The sequence below is a fragment of the Tamandua tetradactyla genome, chromosome 1 (genome assembly GCF_023851605.1).
Source record: "Tamandua tetradactyla isolate mTamTet1 chromosome 1, mTamTet1.pri, whole genome shotgun sequence".
NCBI lineage: Eukaryota > Metazoa > Chordata > Mammalia > Pilosa > Myrmecophagidae > Tamandua > Tamandua tetradactyla.
The window spans coordinates 194,947,716-194,972,563 of NC_135327.1; the positions used below are offsets into that span (position 1 = coordinate 194,947,716).

Here is a 24,848-nt window from a genome sequence, read left to right on the forward strand (position 1 = left end):
TGCATGTCCCATGGGAACCTGAAGGAGAGGCAAGCAGGAAGAACCCATTGCCTTTCAGGTCCTATACCCATTTCTCCCCTTAAATTTAGCTTGGCCTCTCCACCTTGGACCTTGTCCTCCATCTTGAGGGACTTCTTCCTGGGTGGCCGCCCCAGGACACTTGGTTGGGGCAGCCTTGCTTATTCCTTCTGTGTGGACCATCTCTAACATGTGTTGCCAGATGCCTTCAGCATCTCTTCTCCTATCCTTTCACTACTCTCTGGGCGAGTTCCTCTTTGACCACGAGGTCCTGCCCCAATAAGGCATCCCAAGGCCTGTAGTCTGTGAGTGTGTGTAGAGGGCGGGAGGTAGGGAGCTCTGAGAAGGGCTCGTGTGTCCTTTCACTCTACTCCTTCCAATTTCCTGTGGCTGGAGAAGCTGGGGGAACCTGTGGGTGGAGAAAGCTCTTGGCAACCTGTCCGGAGATCTAGATTTCAGAGATGACCATCTCCATCATCCCAAATTCCCACCACTCCTCCCACCCCTCCAAGTCTGACTCCACCCAATTTCAACAAAGATTTCTCCCCCACACCACCCCCAATCAGATCATACTGATCCTGAAGAGTCCTCTCAGTCAGTTCCAGGGGCTTGGCCAGGCTCCTTCTGGGTTTCTGTGTCCTCCTGGAACTCTGTAGGGAACAGATTCTGGGCCCTCTGTGTTCTCCACTGCTGCCTGGGGCTGGAGGTAGGACTGGAGCCTGAGGGGAAAAGCCATCACTAGGCAGTGCCCCTTAATGCCCAGGGTCCACCCAGGATCTGCTCCCTGCACACCCCAAGTTCCTCACCATCACTTGACCAAGAAGGCTTCTCCTCATCAGGCGAGAGTGGCTGTGAGGGGCTGGACCAGGGCCTTGGCAAAGAAGAGGCTGAAGCCTCCCCCCACAGTTCCTGCTGCTGCTGTTGTTGCTGCTGGTGAAGCTGGATGGAAGACACAACAAATGAGAGGGCTCCTTCCTGCCCCTTGGCCAGGAACCTAGAGTTGTTAAACCTCCTTTCCCTGCTCCTGTTAGGTACCTTAGACTCTAGTTCTCTGTCTCCCTTTCATTCACCTGCTTTCTCCCCACATTTCTCTTTTTTGTACTCTGCTACTCACCTGATACAGGTAGATGGCATGGAGGCTCATCTCAGCAGATGCAAGCTCTGGGAGTTGGGCCAGTTTCTGGCCCCCAGTACCTCCTGGGGACACACACCTGTTAACATAAGGTGCAGCAGGTCAAAAAGGCATCCCTCTCCTCCCCACTGCACTCCAAGGTCCCAACCTGATCTCCTATTCCTCAGTGGCCTAGCTCCCTCCTCCTGGGGGATCAGCCCCACCACACCTCCTTTACACCTCAGGCCTCTACCCTTCACCTCGGATCCTGGGCAATTCGGGAAATGGAGGCAAGGAGGCTGGCTGTCGCTGCAGCTGGGCAGGGGGTGGTGGGACTCAGGTCCTTCGAGGGCAGAAGGGGGTGCACCAAGAGGTTGGCCACAAAGGCCTCTGGCTAGGAGCAAAAGAACAGGAAAGCAGAAGAGGGTGTCAGTACCCAGGCAAGCACAGCTGGGAGTCAGAAGAGAAGACAGAAGGGGAGAGAGGAGTTCTAAAGGGCAGGAAAGCAGGATGGGATGGGCCAGCGATGCAAGTTAGGACAAAAGGTGAAGCAAGAGAGGGAGGGGTTAGGAGGTGGTGATGGTAGGGTAGGCTAGGCCTTGGACTCACCGGAGATGAGGTCGAATCACTGAGCAACCCCGGGGTAGGTGGGCTACGCACTGAGGTGGCGCCCCAGGCGGCTGCATCTTGTTGTACCCGGCCCCGAACGTGCCCCAGGAACTTAGAGCTGTGCCCTGGTGGGCGCCATTGTGGATGCACCAAGGAGAACCTCATTAAGGAGAGCTCAGTCTTCCCATCCTCTGCACGTTGAGACAGTGAGGCCTCTGTCTGTCCTGCTGAGAGCCACTGAAAGCAGTAACAATCATCAGGTGAGAAAGGGTAATGGTGGACAGGAAACACTATGCTCGTTTTCCATGTGACAGAAATTGTGACCAAGAGAGGGAATTGCCTAAGATCCCCCCAAAATACAGCAACACAGAAGGACCTGGCATTAGACCAAGCCTGGGAACCTGGCAAGGGCTGGCTCTGACTGCCCTGGGAGGAAAGCCCATCTTTGCTCCAGCTCCAGCCATTTACCAGGGTTTACTACGTGCCGGGAGTTCTGTTAATTGCCCTGTATACAGCCTTTCATTTAATCCTCCTGGCACCCTTCTGCATTACTACTGTTATTGCCCTCACTTTATGAATGAAGAAACTAAGGCTCAGGGGAAGTGAAGTGACTTGCTCAAGGTCACAGGTGGCAAGTAATGGGAGCTGGAGTCAGAACCCAAGCTGGCTTTGGGTTAGACAAGTGAACTCTTACCCAACCACAACACTAACCTGGGGATGGCCATGACGCTTCACATCCATAAGGGCAAAGGAACAGATGTCCCCAACCCCAGCCACATCCACAGTGAAGTGATGGAAAAAATCAATAATCTCCAGAGCACGAGGACGAAACCAGAAGAGCAGAAACAGCGGGGTGAGGAGAGGGGAAAGGAGCTCCTCCAAGAGGGAGACCTGGCAAAGAGAGTGGGCAAGGCTGAAAAGTGGGTGCTAATGGCCAACACCAAGAGACCCCAGGGGCATCACCGAAGCAGTAAACCTCCAACCCAGTCACCTCCTGGGACCGTGGGGTAAGCTTCCCCCGACCCGCTGGGACTGTACAGCCTCCTTAGCAGCCCCCTGCGGGTTCTGGCCCTCACCACTCGATATTGCAGCAGCTGCGCCATCTGCCGGTAAGCGCTGGTCCTGCCGGTGGGGCCGGGCTCCTCCGGGAGGTAATGCATGTGGGCCAGGGCCGCCTGGAGCTGCAACTGCGGGAAACTGCCCTGGAGCTGCTCTTCTGGAATGAAAGACCTGGAGAGCGGGGTCGAAGGTGAAGAAGGTGGCCTGCGGTTAGGATGCTGTGGGAATGGAATGCAGGGGCCTGACAGTGGGCAGGGTAAGGATTAGAAGTGTCCTCAGTCCGAGGTCAGAGGAATGGGGGCCCCTAGGCATTTCCTGTCGCACCTGGCTGCAGTGGCCGTGACACCGAGGGCGGTCATGGCTGTGAGCACGTGCTGCACGGCGAGCACATCTTCATCGTAGATAGTGAGCAAGAGCAGCGCGGCGAAAAGCGCGCCGGCGAAGAAGACGAGCTGGCGAGCCAGCAGCGCGAGCAGGGGCGCCGGGGGCGCGGCGGCGCGCAGGAAGGCGGTGGCCGGCCGGTAGGCGCGGGCCAGGCGCGCGCGCAGCTCGTGCGGCAGTTCGTTGAAGTGGCGCAGCTGCAGGCGCGCCAGGCGGGACCAGCGGCGGGCCCCGAGCGCGCCAGGCTCGCGTCGCAGCAACTCCACGTGGCTGTAGAAGGCGTGCAGCACCTGCCAGGCCAGCACCAGCGGGCTCAGCGCCAGGTTGAAGGCTGCCAGCAGAACCACGGTGCGGTCCAGGCGGGCGGCAAGGGCACTGCGCTGGTCGCTGCGCTTGTAGGCGTCGGGCAGCTCCCAGCCCCCACGGAAGAGGGAGAAGGGGCCTCGGAAGAGCAGCAGGTCCACGTTGAGCGCCAGACCGCGGCTGAGAAAGGCTGCGCTGCCTCCCCAGGGCAACGGACAGCGGGCCGGCAGCAGGCCCTTGTTGGCCAGAGCCACCTGATAGTTGGTGTAGCGCAGGATGCGGTGGTGGACGTCCAGCTCCGTCAGCGGCCGCGGCTGCACACACAGACCACCGCTCCGCTGCACCGCCAGGAGGCGAGACTGCACCTCTGCCCAGGGCACGGAGTTGAGCTCTTTCTGAAGAGAGAGGGAGAATGGTGAGCAGCAGCGATCTCCTGATTCCTGTTCACAGGGATCCGAATTCCACGCCCCCAAAAAGGCTGCTTAAAAATTGTCACAAACTCACCGTGACCAAAACTGCATTCTCCTTGTCTCCACCCCCTCCCTCACTCCCAGTGTCACTCAGCGTGAAACCTGTCACCTTTCACTTTCTTCCCTCTCCTTACACCCCCCCCCCCCACGCTATAGCCAATCCTAGGTTGGCAGTTGTTGCTTCCTACTTCTTTTCATCTTCTGAATTGCTGTTCCTTATTGTCCCTCCCACTCATGCAGGCCATTAGTCATGGGCTTCCTGGAGACACCTCATTAGTTAAAATTCTTCAGGTGTTTATGACCTGGCTTCTCAACTGGATTGGTAGCTCTCCTTAAGAACAGGTTTTTCCAAGCCCCCTCAGTCCTACACATAATCCTACACGCAGTTAATGGGGAAGACGCTCCTCCACATTTCTAGCATGTCAGCCAACTCTTGTCCAGAATCCTCACTAGCTTTTGCCTCAGCATATTTTAAGACCCCCAACCCCATCCCACTCCAGGTCATCTTGCACTCTATGGCCAGCCTAACCTTCCTAAGACACTGGTTGTTTCAATGTCTTAAGGGGCTGGCAGATCTCATTTGGAGGGCTGTAAACCTCATTTTAGCCCAATTTCACCCAGTTCCCCAGTCCAGGTTAGTCAAGTCCCTCCAGGCCAGACTCTCCAGTTCATCCCAGGGTCTCCCCTTCCCCTGGAAGGAACAGGGAAGAGGGAAAGAAGGGAGGAGAAAGTGGGGTCAGCAGCTCCTGGAGGAGTAGCCAAACTCCTATTCCCCCATGCCTCTGCTTCCCTGGCCTGAAGTGACTCATCCCTGCTCTATGTCTTGTGTTCTCCTATTCAAGGGACCTTCTAGAATCTCTCCTTTTGCTATGTAGGAAGGCTGTGCGGAAAGCTCTGGACTTCTGAAGGGAAGCAAGGGAAGCTTACTACAGAAGCTTTGTGCTATGCCTTACAGAAAGAAGTTAGGTAGAGAGCGAGAAGGATCATGAGCAAGATGGGAAGGAAAGAAAGGGCAAAGCATGACCAGGGAACAGTGAAGAGGCCAACACAGTAGCTTTCTGCAATAGGGATTGACGCTAGAAAGGGAGATGGGATCACCTGATAGAGGGTCTTGAATGCCAGACTTATGGCTTGAACTTGATCCTGGGGTCTCTGGGGTCCCTGGGTCAGAGCAGTGTTAGAGTAAGCAGAGAGTTCGGGGAATATTCTGGGCAGGGATTACTTCCAGAAAGAAAGAATGCTACGTTGCCGGCTGGCAGAAAAAATCTCTTCACTGCTATCCACAGATGCTCAATGCTTCTCCTCCACCTTCCTGGCTTGAAATGTCCTCTGCCTCCTCTTCTATCCTCCCAAATCCAACCCAAATTCCTCCCATTCCATTAAGCCAGTGACTCTCTTCTTCTAAATGCCCATTGTTTTAACCACAAACATGTGTCTAAATCATCTGTTCCATCTGTACAGCCCCCATTCCTTCTCCTATCCCCTGCCCACCCTGTCATGACACACCTCCACGCAGTCACAACCACCCTGCTCACCGGGGGGATGTGCAGGGCTTCCCTGTAAAACACCTGGATGTCCCAGTAGCTGAAGAGATTGCGGACTGAGCGAAGCAGCTGGAACAGCAAGAAGCCCGCTGCCAGGACGAGGAGGAAGACCAGCAGGGGGCTGGAGCGAATCCTGTACGGGGTTGGAAAGATAGTGGCAGAGACAGGTGAGAGCCCAATAAACAGGAAGACCAGACTTCAGGAGTGATGGAGAACAGTCATGGCGAGAAAGGATCTATCTAGACCTGTGGTTCTCATGGGGATCGCTGAGAACCTGGCAAGGTCACACTATTTCAAATACTAGATGTTTTTTGCCCTTTTCATTCTCATTCTCTCATGAGTGTACTGCAGTTTTCCAACAGCTACAAGACATGTGAAGATGTCATCACAGTGGCGCAATTATGTTTTAAATTTTTTCTCAGTTTTAATTTCTAATAAATATAGGTATTACTTTTATAAACAAAAGCTCTGTGGGGTTCTCGATCAATTTTAAGAATATAGAGGCATCCCGAGACCAGAGTTTGAAAACCGCTGTCTAGACAAAAGGACAAAGGGAGAAACGCCTCTTGTCTGCTCCTCTCCCTGCCCCCCACCGTCTACTTCACCACCCCCACTGCACCGGGCTGTCACTCACCGCTCAGCACACTGGGCCGAGGGCAGGATAGCATCCGACAAGGTCACTTTGCTCTGGATCGCCCCAGGTCTCGTATGGTTATTTGGTTGGTTGGCAAAGAGAACATTGTAATCCATGCAGCGAAAGAGGAAGGTTGTGAAGGTAACAATGAAAATGAATTGTCTAGAAGGCCAAAGGATGAGGCAGTGATCAGTCCTGAGGGTCAGGCAGGCTCCTGCCCCAGGGCACAGACAAACCCTGGGTCATCCCATCCTGCTAAGTCCCTGAGCTACTTGGGAAAGCACCGGTAGATGAGAGGCAGCAGGCATTCTTAAGGCAAGATGAAGAGTGGACCCAAGGGCCCGGAAGACAGAGTTTGGAGTCCAGGATGAGCATCTCACCCCAGCTGAAAGACATCCTCCAGCAGGATACAGGCAAAGCCATTCCGCTGATGGTAGTTGTAGATGTGTCAGACTCATCAAGGAATAAGCCGGAGATAAAATGGGCCTTTCCTGAGGATGCCTCACTGCCCCCCCCCCACCTCCAGACACACACACACAAATCCCCTTCACCCACAAGCACCCTCACAGAGTCTCCTGGCCACTAATGGTGCTAGCCCACCCTTGCCACCTCTGCTCATCTGTGCACAAAGGATATCTTGGTGAAGAAGCTGTCCAGGTTCTGGATGTGATGCCAGGAGCCTAGGCACGGAGGGGAGAGCAATGGGACTTGGCACTCTCACCTGAGTGATCAGTGTGAGATCTCCCTCTGGGAAAACCCTGGAGACCCAAAACCTCCCCACCCAACAACTACCACCACCTCCGCCACCGCCGCCTCCCTGCCATATGCCATAGGTACACATACACTCTTACCCCGGAGCCCTTCGGGTACATAAAGCAGGGGTTGTTGCTCCTCTCCATGGACGGGTGAATCTTGGGACCCCTGAGGGTCATAGTCTTCTAGCTGCTCGTAATCCTGTTCTGGAATCAAAGGACCTACCCGCAGCCCAGGAGGGTCCTGGGAGCATCGGCGTGAGGGAGGGGGAGTCACCAAGGCCAGGGTCGGGGTAGAGTGGGATCCCCAGGAGGGGGGAGCAGAAGTAGGTGTCACAGCAGGCTGTACCTGTGTTGTGGGGGTGGCTGGGGTGGAGAGGGTACTGGGGCGAAGCTGAGAAGGCCCTGTCACCTGCAGCGCTGGGCAGGAGGGTCCCAGGGCCGGAGGGAGAAATAAGGAGGGGGAGCTTCTTGTGTGAGGGGCAGGGGACAGAGAGAAGATGGAGATCCTTCCTCCCCCAGGCCCCCGATGTGGAGGAGGAGGCAGCGTGGGAAGGAGGGGCACTGATACGGGCCCCAGGTCTCCCCACCGCCCCAGCCGCCCCCTATCCCCCCCCCACCTGGTTCGGCTCACCATGAGGCTGGCAGCTTCTCCTGAACGGCTGGAAGGATAAAAGCTATTGCTGTTTCACAGAGGTCTGAGAAACCAAGTGGGTACTTCCGAAGACAACAAGGATGATGATGATGATAACAACACTAGATGACTCAGCTGGGGCAGGCCTCAGGCGTACCAACTTGCAGTCACCTGTCTGACCACTCACACCCCTTCCAGGGCAACCTGGGGCCAAGCCTCTCAGGACCCAGGGCCTCCCTTCTGCCACTCCAGATAGGTGGGCTTGGCTCTTATGGTGTGCCTGCAGGGGGCATCGGTTTAAGAGGCACGAGCTGAATAGCGCAGTGTGACAAGAGATCCCCATCTTCAGACCTTGAGTGGATTTAAGGAGGAGAGAAGAATTCAGCAGCCAGAATAACAAAACCACAAAGCAAAATCCTATCAAAAGATTACAGAACTATGGGGCTGAGATGTTACCTTTTTTTTTTTTTTTTACATCTTAAAATTTTACCCCTGCCCACCCACAGTGAAATGCTTTAATGTCAAAAAAGAAGAAGAAAAGGGCTGCGAGTTTTGTTTGTTTTAGGTGCTGAGGAAGAGAAGAGGATGTTGGACGAGGGAGACTGACTTTGTACCCAAGTGGTAGGGAAACCAAGAAGAGGAAGGAAATGAGTAAGGAATGGAAGCTATCTTGGATTTAAGGAGTGGTTTTGAAGCTTAAATTTAAAAAGCAGGGTATCTTGGAAGTTCCATTCATGTTTAATTTCTTAACCCTCTTGAATCCTGATATCCCCTCCCCCAAGTTCTAAGTCAGGCTCTGGGGCCCCCTGAGAGCAGCAAGGCTGAACTGATAGGAGGGCAGCTTAGGGTCTGGGATTTGAAAGTGTAATTTGGGTGCCCAGGGATGAGCTGAATGAGCTGCCAACTCAACAACAAGGAGGCCCAGGCAGCTGGTCTGGTGGCTTGCCCAACGCCATTCTTAAGGCCCTGAATCACCAGGCTTCCTACTGAAGCCCATTCCTGAGGTGCTGGCTCAGCCACTAAGGTGGCAGAGCCACCAGGGTTTCGACCCAAGGGCTGATATAGAGACCAGTGCCCATAAAAAAGATAGAGGAATGCAGTGCTTCCCATATTGTTCAGTGGTGGGTTGTGGAGGCAATGGAATTGCCCACTCAACAAAACTTGAGTCCAGATCTGCCTATTTTTCTCTTTCTGTGCCTCCTTCCTGTAGGGGGAACAGTCCTACCAGGACCATCAGGACTGGCATAGCTTTATCCCTGAGTAAGAGGCAGAACTGTGAAAACAAGACCCACCTCTTCAGTGGGTCTCCTAGTGTCCAAAATGGTCTCTTGCATTGTAAGGAGCTAGGAAATCCCCATGAACTGTCTATCAAAATGGGTTATGTGGAACTTTTGTCTGGCTTCACCCCAATATTCCACCATACTCACCTTAGGGCCTTTCCCACATCTGAGCTCATCAGCCCAACCCCAAACTCTTTCTAGCACATTTTCCAGTTTCCCCCAATTCATCGATCGACAGCCTCTCGTCACCACACCCCGTTCCCCCACCCCACCCCCCAATTCATGTCAATTTATTATAAAGGGCACCTTTCCCTGCCAGGCATTGGGGAGTGGGGGTGGGGGGCAGAAGAGCAGATGAATGAGGCAGAGTCACCCTCCTTCCCCCCAGAATAAAAAGCCACAGCCTAGTAGGCGATATGCAAACGAATGATTCGCGGAAGAAAGAAGTTTTAAACAGAGGTGCAAGCGCCGTGCAGTAGGCGGGTGAGACAGTCCGTTCTGACCCGGGTGAGGAAGACTTCGGTGGGGAAGGCAGATCTGAGGACTCCGCCTGACAGACTACGGACGTCCAGACCAGTGATTCTCAGTGGCTGAGAAGGAGGGCGAGAGGGGCAGAATCATCATTCCAAAAGACGCATGCTTGGCCGACCCCGGAGTTCTGACTGTCTCGGAGGGCCGGGCAGGTAGTAAGGCATGTATACCTTTCTCGAAAAACTCCCCTGTCGATTTTTGTTCCTTTGTCCCCCAGAACCATCCCTCTACACACCCTGAGGATCCTGGAAAATCTAGAGTCAACACGGAGTATCCTAAAAGAATGACCCCCGGGTTACAGGGTGACGGGTTACCAAGAATGCTCAGGGGATGGGGCGTGACCACGCACACCCTCAAAACGTCACCCAAGACCAGACTAGGATGTCGGTCGGAGGGCAGGGCCCCGCCCAGAGCTGGAGGCAGACAAGTAGACGGTTCTCTCCAGTCACAGCTCTGGAAGGAGGAGGTCTCGAAACGTTTTCTCCAATCACTGCTCGATACGAAATTTGTCTCTCCTCTAATCATAGCTGGACGCACGAGGGGGCTGACGGGATGGGGGCCGGAGCCAACATGGAGCCCTGAATGGGATGAGGGTGAAGTGCCGTTGCTGGCTACATCTATTCTCCTACCCCAACATGTTGGTGCACTTATTTCGGGTCGGGATTCGGGGCGGCCCTGTGCCAGGCAGGCCTCTACTGCCGCTTCGGTTCCAGACTTTCACGGCAGTCAGGTAAAAAGGACAAAGCTGCTCGGAGCGGAGGCCATTGACTGCCCGGCAGGGCGCGGAGTCCTCTGGGAGATGGAGTTCCCGGGCTCGCGCGATGCCTGCTGGGAGTTGTAGGCTACCCGCCGGGGGATGGAATGTTACTCCCCGGGGAATTGGCCTTAATTATTTACAGCGACGATTCAGGTGCTAACAGAGGCTCTGCGCGTGTATATCTATGTGTCGGATGGACTGAGGAGACTGAGGGTCAGAGAACGTGTTCAGTCTATACTCTCCACCAGGAGGCACCGTGCTGCATGCACAGCTTTGGGGGTCGCCATTCACCGCGCCAGTCCCGGTTCTTGATAATTGGTCTGGAGGTTTGGACAAAAGTTTTTGTTATTGTCCAGAGACATTTAATATTAGTGGTGCCCCTAAGGTTCAGAATGACCCTCTGGTTCTGGATGCTTGCAGCAGGGGTAAAGAATCGGTCTAGTAGCTCATACTTGGGTGTTCGGGCAAAACGATTTCTTTACATACTTTGGAGCAAAAACCCTGAGGTTATAGCTGAAATGTAAATACTTCATAAAAAGGGATTAATTCCTTCTAACCCTAGAGTGAATAACCAAAGGGCAGGGCAGGCACAGTATTCCCAGGGTGGTTGATATGTAGCTGTGGTGTCACTTGAAAAACTAATCTGATTGATAGAGGGCAAGAACTGGGGCAATCTAGAGCTACAAATACTGAGTCCATCAGTTCTTGGCAGTGACCCAGCCCTTCTTAGGGTCTTAGTTTGGACATGATGAGAAAAGCTGGCCAGTGGCCATGGTGAATTATTAAAAGCTCAAAACAGTCCTTAGAAAAGATTAAGGGTGTTGATATTCAAACCAAAGAGAAGCCAGAGGAAAGCCACCAAAAAATATTCAAATATATGTGCATTCGTGAGTGCAGTGTTTTTAGAATGGGCAGATCATGGCATGATAATAGGTTAAGAAATGAATTCAGTGGGTCTAGACCACTTATAATAGAAAATATCTGAGTGTGTGAATGAACATTGTTTTGTGAAATATTTCAGTGTGTGTGATGCATATAATCATATATACTGGTCTGCAATATAAAATAGATTTCTTACTGTGGGCCACAGTGAGTCTAAAAATTTGCACAGCACTCTAGTAGTGGGTCAGTTCAAGATTGTTCTGCCTCTCTAATAAAGAAAGGCATTCCCTCAAGTATAAGCATTTACTGAACATCTAAACCTCTTGGCAGCACTCTGCTAAGTGCTGAGTGAATAAGACACCTCCCTCCCGAAAATATTGTCTAATGGGGAAATTGGACATTACACAGGGCATGTGAGTGAATGTCTCTATTTGAAAAGTTAGGATAGCCATAAGGAACAGCAGTGGAAAGGATGACATAAAAACCAGGCAGATGAAATGGGTTGGGTGGGAGGCATTACGTAGAAGTGACAAAAGTACAGGCCTCCCTGAAAGCAAGGGAAGTGATGGGATTGAGTCTGCAATTAGAAGGATCTGGGTTTGTGAAAGGCATCATCAGGAAATATTCAGGCTATTCTCTTTTCAAAAAACATTCCCCTATCAATAATCTCATTTGTTCTTTGAGTATCCCATCATATACTTTTGACTGGATAGCTTCAGCTTCTAGTAGGCCTCCCTACAGCTAGTTTTTTCCTCTTCCAATCCATTCTCCTCTGTTATGATCTTGAAAATGGAAATCTGATCATGCCACAACCCTGGGCTAAAAACCGTCAATGGTTGTCCTTACCCTGTAGATAAGGTTTGGATGCTTTGTAAGGACTGTAGTGACCCCACCTCCACCTCCCCACCCTGCCCCCACCAGCCTCTTCCCTCCTTTTCCTTCTCACATGCCAGGTTTCAGCCATGCTGCCCCTCAGGCTTCCCTTCAGTCCTTTCTTCCTGCACATACTCAAACAGGCTTTCACCCTGCCTGGAATTCTCCCTGCTGTATCCCCACTGCCTTCACCTAGCTAGTTCCTGTTCACCTGACTTGTCATCTGGAACGGCTTTCTCACACCTCAGATGAGAAGATGAATGCCTGCTTATCTCTTAGAGGGCCCTGCAGGTGGCCTCTCACCACACTCAGGAAGCTTTGTTATGAACTGTTTAATTGCTTCCCCCACTAAAGCTTAACAACCATGAGGGGAGCTCCTTGGTCCATCTTGTTCACCTCCATATTCTCTGTGCTTCTTAACAGAGCACCTGGCACATAGTAAGCACTCCACAAAATGTCTTGAGCACTTGAATCTGTGTTACCATTTTATAAATATGGAAACTAAAGGAATGAGAAGGTAATTGGCCTGTCCAACATGACAAGTTATTTGGATTTGTATTCTTTGGTGCTTCCTGTAGCTGATGGAGAAGGAATATGTTAGCCTGTCCCTTCATACATTGTCCCATAAAGCCCTCCAGGCCTAGGAGGAGAGGCAGGGTGGTAGAGTATCATAATTATTGACCAGCAGTCAGAAGTCTTGCCCAGTCCTGGCGGTGCCACCCATCACCTTGGGCAAATCACACGTGGAGAAATAGAAAGAGCCTGGATTCTACAGTCAAACGGCAGGATTTACCTCTCATCCCAAATTATCGAAACTCTCTTGACGCCACATGGATTTTTTTCATCTGTCACATGAAAATAACAGTATCTGCCTCCTAGGGGTATGAGGAGTGAGTGCAATAGACTATTGGTTCTGTGAGGGCAAGGCCTTCTTCAGCTCTGTGAGCACGACTTACTGCCCGGCACAGGGTAGCCATTTGTCTCTCAGGTACCTCTCCAGGCCTGGTTCACTGATAATTTCTGCATCCTTATCTGTAAAAGGAGTGCTGGGACCAGCTGCCACCTAGCATGTCCTCCTGCTCTAACAGTCTGTGATTCTGAAAGAGTGTAGGCTGGCAGGGGTCACTGACCTGGGAGAATGCTGCCTCTGGAGGCTGAGGGGTCTGGCTGACTGGGTCTGGAGATATGGCACAAGGGAAAGAACACTTCAAAGACTTGGCTACATGCTGTCGTCTCGGTCCTCAGCCATTTTACATGTATATGTTTATCTTAGAAATGACAGTGCCTGAGAAAGACAGTGTAGAGGGCTTAAAAGAAGAGGAAAGGAGACTCTCCGGAAGGCTCAGCTCAGAGCTCAGTTGGTTTGTTAGTTGGAGGCCAGTGGGGGCCTCAAGCCATCGGTGCCTTTCTCTCCCTGCAGGCATTCCAATGGCCACCACAGCCTCTACCTCCTCAGGGCCGTGGCCCAGCTCCGGTCCCAGCTCCGGTCCTGCCTCCCTCGAGCTCCCCCAGTGCCCAGCCGCAGCCGCTCTGGCTGGTGCTGGGTGGGGGGCGTGCTTCTGGGTCCCGTGGTACTGAGTAAGTGCTCCCGCCTCTGCCTCGTGGCTCAGTGTGAGACAGAAGAGGCCCCATCTACCTGCTCCAGACCCAATGTCCTGGAGTCCCACTTTAACTGGAAGCTCTTCTGGCAGTTTCTGCGCCCCCACCTGCTGCTCCTGGGAGCAGCCATTGTGGTGAGGTTTTCCCCGAATACTCCCATGCTTCGGGACAGGGAAGCAACCCTGAAGGGGGTTGTAGATCTCAAACCAGAGCTGAGTGGTGACAGCGTTCAAATCTCACCAAGTCGCTAAGAAGAGACCTCGTGGAAGCAGCAAGGGATGGCCTCGCTTGAGGGCCTGGGGTCAGAGGGCGACTGTGAGTCATCTGCCTAGGGTGGCTGGGTTTGTAGGGTGCAGGGAGTCCACAGGGCTGGGAGCCAGGGCTTTAAGTCACAGAGAGAGAGACAGATGCCTCCACAGGAGCAGTCAGACCATGAACAGTGGCAGGGACAGTGGTGGAAGAGGAAGGGCTGGGGACAGAAAAGAGTGTGGCTCCCCCTCTCTAAATACCTGTCCTCTTTGACCCCCTGCCCCCATCCCAGCTGGCATTGGGTGCAGCCCTCGTGAATGTGCACATCCCTCTGCTCCTGGGCCAGTTGGTCGAGATTGTGGCCAAGTATACAAGGGAACGCACAGGGAGCTTCCTGACTGAATCCCGGAATCTCAGTACGCACCTGCTCTTCCTCTATGGCATCCAGGTACAGCAGGGAGGGCGGGCCTGGAGGCATGGGGAGGTGCCGTCATCTCGCGCACAGGGGAGGGGCCTGGGAGCATTCCTGAATGTTGAGTCTCTGCCAGGGACTGCTGACCTTCGGGTACCTGGTGCTGCTATCCCGCATCGGCGAGCGCATGGCTGTGGACATGCGGAAGACCCTCTTCTGTTCCCTGCTCCGGTATGGCCAGCTGCAGGGGGAAGGTGGCTGCGGGTGCTGGGTCCCAAAGGGCTCAGCAGAGCCTCGTCCTGGGGTTGGGGGCCTCCTCCTGAAGTCATGTCTCCTTTCTTTCCCCACACCTGCTGCTCCACATCCCACCGCCAGACAAGACATTGCTTTCTTTGATGCTAAAAAGACAGGGCAGCTGGTGAGCCGATTGACAACTGATGTGCAGGAGTTTAAATCTTCCTTCAAACTTGTCATCTCCCAGGTCAGTGGCCTGAGGTTCACCCCGACAGATGCATACACACTCCCCAGTACAGACTCATCAAGGCAGCCCTGCCCTGCCCCACCCCTGGTGTTGAGCCCAGAGTCTGGACTCACACTGAAGAGAGAAGTCTGCCCTCTAGTGAGATTGTGGGTGAGGCCATGAGGAAGTTCATGAAAGGGAGGTGGTAAGGCAGTGTCCAGGGTCTAGAAAGGCTGTTTCTCTACTGTTCTGAAATCCTACTTCCCTGGAAAACCTTTCCAAGGACTCAGACAGGAGCCTTTCCTGGCTTAGTTTGCCAAGAGCAAAGTGCTCTGGCCTGCCTTGTCCCCCAGGGTGCCTGGATCGCTGACAATTACTGGGGAGAGTGTGTGATGGCTTCTCACTGTGTCGCTGGTATCCTTCCTTATCAAGCCACATCATTACTGTGGCTGTGGGAGTGAGCCAGGCACTGGCCTGTGGTAGTCACTGGGCAAGATCACCACGTGGTTCTCTAGAACTGAAAGAACAAAAGACAGGCAAGCTCGGGTTAGTAGGATAGCATAGGGGAATGATGCTGTCCCTGAGCCACTGCCTCTCAGTAGGCTCTCCTGTTTGCTTGGGGGTGGATTTGCAGTGCCCCTTGGCCATTCCCACATAGCCCCTTCCTGACTGCTGCCTCAGGACAGGTTACAGTCTGTAACCAGTGGATTGCCAACTGGCCTCTCAGGGGCCAGACCTGGGATCTGGGCCTTGTGAATGCAGAGCTGACCCTGGCTAAAGTCCCTCAGGTCATGCGGTTGATGCCAAATACCTTTCCTGCTTTCCTTCCCACTTCCTCAGGGACTGCGGAGCTGCACCCAGGTGGTCGGCTGCCTGGTGTCCCTGTCCATGCTGTCCCCACGCCTCACACTGCTGCTGATGGTGGCCACTCCTGCCCTGATGGGAGTTGGCACTCTCATGGGCTCAGCACTCCGAAAACTGTCTCGCCAGTGTCAGGAGCAGGTACCAGATTTCCTTGCCCTTCCTCTTTACCCTTACCGTGAACGCCTCTGTAAATCCCCTTCTGCCTCCAAACTTGGTTCCCTTTTTCCTGGATTCCTCACAGATTGCCAAGGCCACAGGTGTAGCAGATGAGGCCCTGGGCAGTGTTCGGACTGTGAGAGCCTTCGCCATGGAGCAAAGGGAAGAGGAGTAAGTCCTGGGAAGGAGGGTAGAGCATGGAGCAAGGATTTTCCTCCTACTCCCACGCTCCCAACCGAACTAGCTGCCTCTTCCTGAGCGTTGGGCATTGGCCTCTCTCACCAGACGCTATGGAGCAGAGCTGGAAAGTTCCCGCTGTAAGTCAGAGGAGCTAGGCAGAGGTATTGCCTTATTCCAAGGGCTTTCTAACATCGCATTCAACTGTGAGTAAGCAAGTCCTCGCCTGTGAGGGTGGGTCACTGGAGTGGGGAGGGAGGTACCCAGGTTCGTGGGCTGGGGTGAGCTCAGAACTGCAAAGGTCAGGCCCCAGCCAGGCAGGTAACGGGCAGCTCTCCATCTGCTTGATATCCTTCAAACATTTATGAGTACGTTCATTGTGCCAGAGCACTCAAGGATGCTAACACATCCGGGTAGTGGAAGGCAGTGGGCCAAATGGCATAATTGAGCTATGTGTAGACTGCTACAGGATCACCCAGGACAAAGCTGGGAAAATTCAAGGGACTTGCCTCAAATTCAACAGACAGTTGGTGGTGGCACAGATACCAGCACTTGGGACTAACACCTGGGCCAGGGCTCTTTCTTCTGGTCCTTGGTGCTTCCTTCCTAACCACCCTGTCCTTTTCTTCCTGCAGGCATGGTGCTGGGCACCCTGCTCCTTGGAGGCTCCCTTGTGGCTGGGCAGCAGCTAAAAGGGGGAGACCTCATGTCTTTCCTGGTAGCCTCCCAGACAGTACAAAGGTGAGTCAGACCATTCCCCTTCCTAAGGGACCCCTGCCATCCCCCAGATCCCTGCTGGTCAGGGGCCAGGGAGCGCCAGCCTGATCTGTTAGGACTGCAGCCCAGCCACGGGCCTGCCCAGCTCCCTGAGTGAAGCGCAGGGCTGGGGAGGGAGAGCCCCATGGCTTCAACAAGAGCCCCCTCAGGAGTCATTGCAACCCATCCCGGCTAATTCATTGAATATAGACTCACAAGTGAGGTGAGTGCGTTCACCCTTCTCAACAACTGAGGAACTCTCTTGACAAGCTTTTTTAAGAGCTGATCAACCATCCTTTACCTGCCTATTTCCCTTCGAATTGCAAATTCCACTCCTAGAACTAGTTGGTTTTCTTTAGTCTGAAATCCCCCCCCCCCCCCCAGATTCCCATCTGCCTTCTGGAGCCTCCAGAGCTGATCAGCCTACTTTGCTTAAGACAGCCTAAGATGGGTCTCCCCTGTTGCCTGCTCTTTCTCAGCTAAACACTAGTGGGTCCATCTCTTTACTCTGACTCTGCTCAAATATACCACGTATATAAAAAACACATAAAACATAAATATCTGTCATGATGAATAAAGAATGAATATGTTATAATGAATGAAGAGTAAAGACCTGTGTCACCACTACATCCAGAAAATAGAACATTGCCATCACACTAAAAGCCCCCAGCACGTTCTTTCCCTCTAGAGGTAGCACTATCCTGAGTTTAACAGTAATCATGTCCTGGCTTTGCTTTGAATTTCACCACCTGTGTATGTAGCATTTGTTTCTTATATAATCCCCTTATCATCTGGCCACACTGTCTGGTATATTATTGCCCCTTATAAAATGAGGCTAACCCAGAGGTGGACAGGTAGAAGAGATTCCTATTCTTAGCCCCAAACCCAGCATTCCACAAAGAGCAAACCTGACTCATTCGTTGCAGCCGCACTAAACCTCTCCTAAGCCCCATTTCTGCTCAGTGCTTCTTTTTTTTTTGGCATGGGCAAGCACCGGGAATCGAACCCAGGTCTCCGGCATGGCAGGCTAGAACTCTGCCACTGAGCCATTGTGGCCTGCCCTGCTCAGTGCTTCCTAATCCTGGGACAAACAGGCTCTTTCTGGTCCTTGACTCAAGCTTCCTGGACAATTTCATCCCTCCTCCACTCTAGGAACTCGGCTCCCTAGTGGCTTTGGGATTAAGAGGTTTTGAGTGCTGTTGAGGTGGAGATCGGGGCCTTGGTCTCTGCTCCCCCTCTGATGCTAAACCTATCCGATCTCTCAGGGCTGAGCTTTGGCCTTCCTACGCAGATGATCGTGGGTTCTGAGGACCTATAAGCAACCTCCTGCCTCCCTTAATAAAATAACCCTGTGACCTTTCATGTTGGACAATGGAGGGAAAATCTCCCTCTGGGAAAGGGCAGCTGCACTTCCCAGCCCTGGCTCTTGTCCCTCAGACTCAACTTCCCCTTTGAGTGGGACCTCATAATCACAGCTGCCCCTGTGACTTTCAATGTCTGGCTTACCCCAGGCCTAAATGCAGGCCCTTTCCTTCCTCCCCAACTGAACTGCTTAGCCATTTAACCCAGGGAGTTAGTCTGCCCCTCTCTCTGGCTGCTACGTGTGGTGTCCCTCCAGTCCTCTCCAGCCCCAGACCCTTTACCACATGGAGAGTCTTCACCACTCACCTTGGAGGAATTGGGTCTTAATTTCGTTAAAGAAGCTGGTGTATTTTCTTAATGGGTTCTGCCAGTCAGTTGGCCTCAACTTTTGGATTCCATCCTGAGTGTTCCGTTTGGTGGAGCTCAGGCACTGGCAGAGCCCACAAAAACCCAGTCAAAATCAGGCCCCTGAACTGGTGTCCAGGTCTAGGCCGAAACTGAACAGCCATCTAGCCACCAAGAGCTGGCGCCCCCTGCTGGGCTTCTGTAGGGGTGTCCCCAAGGCCTGCTATTCTGGGGCGTCTGAGAGCAAGCTCATCCCCGCCCCAATGAGTCATGTGCATTTTGGTTTTCAGTTGCTCAGGGGAACCTTTGCCAGGCCGCTAATGGCTTCCAGATCTCTGCAAAGACTCTTCTCCCTCCTCATCAACAGATAACTCGCTGTATTGGCTCTTTTTTGCAAGATGCCTCCCCACTCCCTTTGGCAAGTGCTGATTGCTCTGCGCCTGCCAGACCATTTCCTTGCAAGCTCTGTGACTCTGCCTACCCTGCCCCACCCTGGTCCTGGAAGAAATGAGTCCTGCTGCCGAAGGATTGCCAAGGAGTCAGTCTTTCCTAGTCTTGAGATAGGACCCAGCCTACACATACATATGCACACTCACATGCACACACACTGTCACAGGGCAGCCAGATCAGAATGGGACTAGTGACTAAGGAGCGATTGACTCATTTTCCTTCTCCAGCCCCACAACAGCCAAACATCCCTGTTCCTACCCTCTCCCCTGACAAAGGAGGCCATGTACTGTTTAGGCAGATAAACACACATACATATACCATCTTATATACATAAACACTCACCTACACGGCAAGCCCACACAAAAAAATTATTTTTCAGGGAATTTCTTTTTGGGATCCCTCCAGAGTTTCCCCTTGTAGACCGGTGTCTTCTGTTTTCTTCCTTTCTCTGAGACTTTAGTCTCAGGTTTTGTTTTTTTTTTTTAATCAATTAAAACATTTAAAAAAAATAACAACACAAACATTCTTAACTTATGATCATTCCATTCTACATATAGAATCAGTAATTCACAATATCATCACATATTGCATGTTCATCTTCATGATCATTTCTTAGAACATTTGCTTCAATTCAGAAAAAGAAATAAAAAGACAACAGAAAAAAATTCATACATACCATGCCGCTTACCCCTGCCTTTCATTGGTCACTAGCATTTCAATCTAAATTTTATTTTAACATTTGTTCCCCCATTATTCATCTTTATTCCATATGTTTTACTCATCTGTTGATAAGGTATATAAAAGGAGCATTATACACAAGGTTTTCACAATCACACATTTTGTGAAAGCTGTATCATTATACAATCATCTTCAAGAGACATGGCTACTGGAACACAGCTCTACATTTTCAGGCAGTTCCCTCCAGCCTCTCCATTACATCTTGACTAACAGGATGTTAGGTATCTTAACAAGGTGAAGCTATTTAGTGCATAAGAATAACCTCCAGATTACCTCTCGACTCTGTTTGGAATCTCTCAGCCATTGACACTTTATTTTGTCTCATTTTGCTCTTTCCCCTTTTGGTTGAGAAGGTTTTCCCAATCCCTTGATGCTAAGTCCCAGCTCATTCTAGGATTTCTGTCCCACGTTGCCAGGAAGGTTTACACCCCTGGGAGTCATGTCCCACGTAGACAGGGAGGGCGATGAGTTTGCTTGTTGTATTGGCTGGAGAGAGATAGCCTCAGTTTTTTGCCCTCAATTTAAATGTAAGTTATTGCTTCCCTGGGGAGTGGATAGCATTAAATCTCATCTCTTGTTGTGGGATACTCAGCCATGATCTCCACTGAAGGCATCTCCATCATCAGAGCAAAGGCAAGGTAATAAATGTGGTCAGCTGGGGGCTTCTTCTTATGGATTGAAATCATAATCCACACCCCCGACCCTGTGTCCTGGGAGCCTGTCTGTTCACCCTGCATTCTGCAGGCTAGGCATTTACAGGGTCCCATCCTACTGGAGCCCTGTCCCTTCACTGCACATCTATTTTTTACCCTGGAGACGTATCCCCTGGTCCTGAGGTAGGATAAGAATTGTCATCCTCATCTGGCCAAGGAGACAACCGAGGTACAGAAGGGGGAAGTGACTTGCCCAATTATCCAGTGCTGCTCCTGCAACCCCATATTTTGGGAGAACTCTTTGTGTTTGGCTTTAAGCCACCTGTTTCCTTGCCTTTCCCAAGAACTCCTAATCCAGGTGAGAGCCAGCCTTGTTTCTGGCCCCTCAGTCTCACCTCTTCCATCCATTCTCCCCTCCTCCTTTCAGGTCCATGGCCAACCTCTCTATCCTATTTGGGCAGGTAAGTAACAGTGGAATGGGATGGTGGGTTCCGAGGCATGGACACTGAAACCTAGGCTGGAATTTCATGACTCGCCCAAGATATTTATGCATTGTAGGAAACAGCCTGCAGGCTGGGAGGAGGGAAAGAGAAGCTGGGAATCCCTGAGCCATCTACTGCAGCCAACATTGAGTCCCCAGAACTGCAGACCTCCTCCTGCCTTTCTGTTTGCTGTGCAGCAGCACAGGAGACACTGCTGGGTCACTCCCGCCACCCCCCTAGCCTAGTGGCTGCCTTCCTTGCAGAGGAAGACCCCAGAGACCCTGGGTTTCCCCCCTCCTACCTCGCTGCAGATTTTTAAATTTCCTCCCCCAGGTGGTGCGGGGGCTAAGCGCTGGAGCTCGCGTCTTTGAGTACATGACTCTGAGCCCATGCATCCCACTGTTTGGGGGTGGCTGTATCCCCAAGGAGGACCTCCGTGGGTCCATCACATTTCAGAATGTTCATTTCAGGTCAGCAAGTGGGTCCGGGACATGGAAGTTCCCTCTTGGCTGTGGACTGGAAGGAGCCTGGGTGGGAGATCGGGTTTAATGCCTTCCTTGTAGATAAGGGGTGCAGGGATGCTTCATTTAGGGACCCCAGGGGCGCCTGCTTTGGGCTTAGCTCTTCCCTGGTTCCTAGGAATCCGGGACAGGGCCAGCAGGGGACTTACACACCCTGCTCTGACTTCGGGTCTCTTGGCTTCTCCCAGTTATCCCTGCCGCCCTGGCTTTGAGGTGCTCAAAGACTTCACCCTGACACTGCCCCCTGGCAAGATTGTGGCCCTTGTGGGCCAGTCTGGGGGAGGTAAGAGGAAGCCAACCCCCTCTAGCCACTACCCCCTCCGCACCCTCTAACTTTCCTTCCTCTGATGGCTGCTCAGATTGGGGATGGGAAAAGTAAGCCCCTGCCCTCAGGAACCTCCCTGCCCCTCCTGAATAGGGCTCCCCTCCACTGCCACTAAGGGCAGTAACCCCTGCCTCACTCCCTAACGATCCCTGTCTCCCCAACCCCAACTTCCCCAGGAAAGACTACCGTGGCCTCCCTGCTCGAGCGCTTCTATGACCCCACAGCAGGAGCTGTGCTGCTGGACGGCCAGGACCTGCGAACTCTCGATCCTTCCTGGCTCAGGGGCCAGGTTATTGGCTTCATCAGCCAGGTGTGGGGAGAGGGGGGTTTGCATGGCCCAATTCCCCACAGAGGGCAGGTCTTCACCCGATGAGGACACCCATTTCCACCCAAGCCCTTTCACCTTCTTTTACTTGGTATTACTTATCTCTCTGTCCCTGAGGTGCCCGGTGCCTTTTCTATCCTTCCCTCTTCCACCTCCCAGCCACCCTCAATCTGCCTTTAGAAGGCCTGGCCTGCATCACTTGTCTCCCTTTCCCCCATGTAAATCTAGTTCTTAGGCTTCCCTGCCCCAAGGGCCTCTGCAGCCCTGTCCCCCTCTCTCACCAGGGAAAGAACACTTTGTTTCCTGTTTAAAGCAACCTTAGCAGATGGGGGAAGGATCTTTTGGGTAGGATTGGCTTTTTAGGATCCTGGAAATTCTCTAGGAAGCCTCTAGTAGCCAGAAGGTTTAGAGAAGCCCACGTCTGTGTTGCTGGATATGTTGAAAACTATCGATCACCCTACTAAGAGGGGGCCTGAAGCCCTTGCCCTGAAGCACTGAAGCCACCCTTTCCTGTTTGAGGTGCTGCCAAGTGAGGTTTCCACTATTCCCTTTGTGGGCCATAAGAGATGACGGCCCCCCAGGCAGGAAATAGCTGAAAGCCCAAATGTAAAACCCTTTTTCCCCACTCTCTCCAGAGAGGAGGAGAGTTTTTGCCAGGCCAGCCACCTTCCCATTCCTGCTCCTAGGTGCTGGACCTTCCACCTTTGGGGGGAGATAACCCACCTCCTCAAAGATCAGCCTCTACTCCCCTGTAATGGACCACTCCGTCTCCTTGCCTGACCTTTGAATTTCTGACTGTCCTAACCTGGCCTGTAAGGAATCCTGTTCTAGCTGAAATGGATTGTCCTCACGAACCTGGCCTTCCCTTGATGGTTCTAGGGCAGTGGCTGGAATATGGGGAAAGCCAAAATGTTCTCTGTTGACTTCCTCCCCCATGCCCCTCGCCCCTAGGAGCCAGTCCTGTTTGGAACGACTATCATGGAGAACATCCGTTTTGGGAAGCTGGAAGCCTCTGATGAAGAGGTCTACGCAGCTGCCCGCGAAGCCAATGCCCATGGCTTCATCACCAGCTTCCCCCAGGGCTATGACACCATCGTTGGTGAGTTCCAGGGACAGGGATACAGTGCTGCTTTTCAAGGCCTCGTAGTGGATGAGGCATGGAAGGTGGGATTCCAAATTACTAGTTTGAGATTGAGCAGGATTGAAGAGGACAGGAGTAGCTGGGGAGAAAGACAGTCATCGCATCAAAGGACACAAACTGAACAGTGGCTGAGTGACAGAGCTGGCTCTGTGAAAGGAGAGCCCAAGCCTCTGGGGTCAGAGTCTGCAGACACTGGAGGACTTTTGAGAGCAGTTGGAGAAAAAGACCAAGTGAGCACAATTACAAGATCTGGACCAGGACACAAGTGTTAGATGGTATTTGGACTTTTTGCAAAGCTTAGCAGCTGACTTCCATTCCCAAGAACAGGAAGAAATGGGGGTTTTATTCCCTCAGAACTCTCTCTCCCCCTGCCAGTCCTTGTTTCATTCCTTTTCTTCTCTTCTTTGCTTGAAAGGTGTTCCCCTCTTGTCTTACATGGGATTGATTTGGATGAGCACAGGTCTCTCTCCTGACTTACCCAGAAGAGGGCCCTGATGGTTCTGGAACGCTGAGTAGCATTGCCTTGTGGAACATTCCTATTGCAGCTTGCAGCCTTATGTTCATCACAGAGGTCTTCTGTTTTCCATCTCTCAGCCATGTTCATTGTCCTGTATCTCTTGGCTTTGCTGCAGAATGTTCCAGCATACCTAAAGGTGCAGCAGTGTCCGAGTTGCTCAACTGTTTGTTTTTTATAACTTAGACTTCAGTCTAACTGAGCTTTGGCTTTCCAAGTTGTCCCACCAGTCTTTAGCCTGTCCCTCATATTCTACATTACTAATCTAGCTTTTAACAATACTGTTCAGGTTCTGCAGCATTATGATTGGAGGAGCTGTGCCCCTGCCTGTCTTGGGGTAGCACTTTTCTTGTACCTCTGATCTTGCCACGCGTCTTAGTTCAGTGGGGCTTTTTGGGTCTGCCCCTTCTTGAAAATCTGTGACTACTCTGCATCACCTAGAATCTTTTTATCTCCTAGGCTGCCACATCTGCTTTTCTCTGTGGGCGTTTCAGAGCCCAAGTGTGGTCTTTCTTCCCCAGGGCCCAAGTGGTGGTCTTCAGGGGCCCACATTTGGGTCCTGAATGTTTACCACAAGAGCAGAGACCCTGGGAAGCCAAGAGAAGGCAGCTGGATCTCCAGGTCCCAGGTTGAGAAATGGGGCCAGTTACCATTCTCTGGCCCCGTCATGGTTGGTGTACCGTCCGGTGTTCACTGAGCACCCCGTGTGTGTACAACTACGTGTCACGTAGACTACATGCAAGCTCATCTTTACAGGGATGTGGGAGCCTTGCGAGAGCCTCTGGTTTGACCGGAGATGCAGGGTGCATGTGCATAATGCCAGGGGAGGACCCTGAGGGGCCAGAGGAAAGTTCAGGAAGGACACAGTACTCTTTTATGGGGCTACCCTCAAGTCGGCCCCCTGTGCTGTCCTCTTCCTCCTCAGGTGAGAGGGGCACAACCCTGTCTGGTGGGCAGAAGCAGCGCCTGGCTATCGCCCGCGCCCTCATCAAGCAGCCCACCGTGCTGATCCTGGACGAGGCGACCAGTGCGCTGGATGCGGAGTCGGAGCGGGTTGTGCAGGAGGCCCTGGACCGGGCCAGTGCGGGCCGCACCGTGCTGGTCATCGCCCACCGGCTCAGCACCGTGCGCGGGGCCCACCACATCGTCGTTATGGCTGACGGCCACGTCTGGGAGGTTGGTCTGGGCCATCTGGGAAGAGTGGATCAGTGGGTTTGAGATGCCTTCAGCCATGGACAGTGGAACGGCTGACTCAGCTGCGCGGTGGAGGGGGCTAGCCTGGCCCTTAGGATTTGGGGCACAGCCCACACAGATTCAGGAGTTCCTGCCCTTAGACAAGCCATGACCTTTCAGGGCCTCGAGTTTCTTCCTCAGTCTTCTGCGGATGGTATACTTATACCATCTGCTCCTCGGAAAACAGAAAAGTAGTCAAAAAAGTGTACAGGGGTGCAGAAGGGCACAGGGGGAGCTGGCAATATCAC

At 52.6% G+C, this 24,848-nt stretch overlaps 2 protein-coding genes across 7 annotated transcripts in view; one reads left to right on the forward strand and one right to left on the reverse strand.

Annotated features, from left to right (window-relative positions):
• Positions 1-10,141, reverse strand: ATG9B (autophagy related 9B). Of its 6 annotated transcripts, XM_077149711.1 has the most exons (17): positions 9,497-9,632; positions 9,299-9,385; positions 7,516-7,866; positions 6,981-7,125; positions 6,764-6,809; positions 6,510-6,572; positions 6,130-6,291; positions 5,487-5,628; positions 3,122-3,876; positions 2,815-2,968; positions 2,450-2,629; positions 1,739-1,975; positions 1,390-1,523; positions 1,133-1,229; positions 825-957; positions 592-737; positions 1-427 (listed from the first exon to the last, which is right to left on the reverse strand). In XM_077149711.1, exons 3-16 carry the CDS (start codon positions 7,516-7,518, stop codon positions 610-612), a joined length of 2,379 nt encoding a protein of 792 aa, XP_077005826.1. In that variant the 5' UTR covers positions 7,519-7,866; positions 9,299-9,385; positions 9,497-9,632; the 3' UTR covers positions 1-427; positions 592-609. The 6 variants fall into 6 exon arrangements, with proteins under 6 accessions (XP_077005826.1, XP_077005807.1, XP_077005814.1 ...); XM_077149692.1 differs by lacking the exons at positions 9,299-9,385; positions 9,497-9,632 and adding an exon at positions 9,956-10,141; XM_077149699.1 differs by lacking the exons at positions 9,299-9,385; positions 9,497-9,632 and adding an exon at positions 9,641-10,141.
• The window catches only part of ABCB8 (ATP binding cassette subfamily B member 8), an 18,427-nt gene continuing 3,499 nt past the window's right edge, over positions 9,921-24,848 (forward strand). The window contains exons 1-15 of the mRNA XM_077149734.1: positions 9,921-10,056; positions 13,259-13,571; positions 13,979-14,134; positions 14,235-14,329; positions 14,474-14,579; positions 15,399-15,560; positions 15,664-15,749; positions 15,864-15,961; positions 16,391-16,496; positions 20,487-20,520; positions 20,875-21,011; positions 21,251-21,345; positions 21,564-21,697; positions 22,664-22,811; positions 24,293-24,543. Of these exons, the coding sequence (XP_077005849.1) occupies positions 9,962-10,056; positions 13,259-13,571; positions 13,979-14,134; positions 14,235-14,329; positions 14,474-14,579; positions 15,399-15,560; positions 15,664-15,749; positions 15,864-15,961; positions 16,391-16,496; positions 20,487-20,520; positions 20,875-21,011; positions 21,251-21,345; positions 21,564-21,697; positions 22,664-22,811; positions 24,293-24,543 (2,016 nt within the window). The 5' untranslated portion in view covers positions 9,921-9,961. The remainder of the gene's footprint in view (positions 10,057-13,258; positions 13,572-13,978; positions 14,135-14,234; positions 14,330-14,473; positions 14,580-15,398; positions 15,561-15,663; positions 15,750-15,863; positions 15,962-16,390; positions 16,497-20,486; positions 20,521-20,874; positions 21,012-21,250; positions 21,346-21,563; positions 21,698-22,663; positions 22,812-24,292; positions 24,544-24,848) is intronic.

Excerpts from the sequence above, each read along its gene's own strand:
- ATG9B (XM_077149686.1), bottom strand. The coding sequence starts at position 7,518 with ATGGTGAGCCGAACCAGGTGGGGGGGGGATAGGGGGCGGCTGGGGCGG. Across the intron at positions 6,573-6,763 it reads GACAGCTTCTTCACCAAGAT|CTACAACTACCATCAGCGGA; the intron begins ATCCTTTGTGCA and ends AGTCTGACACAT. Across the intron at positions 958-1,132 it reads ATGCCATCTACCTGTATCAG|CTTCACCAGCAGCAACAACA; the intron begins GTGAGTAGCAGA and ends TCTTCCATCCAG.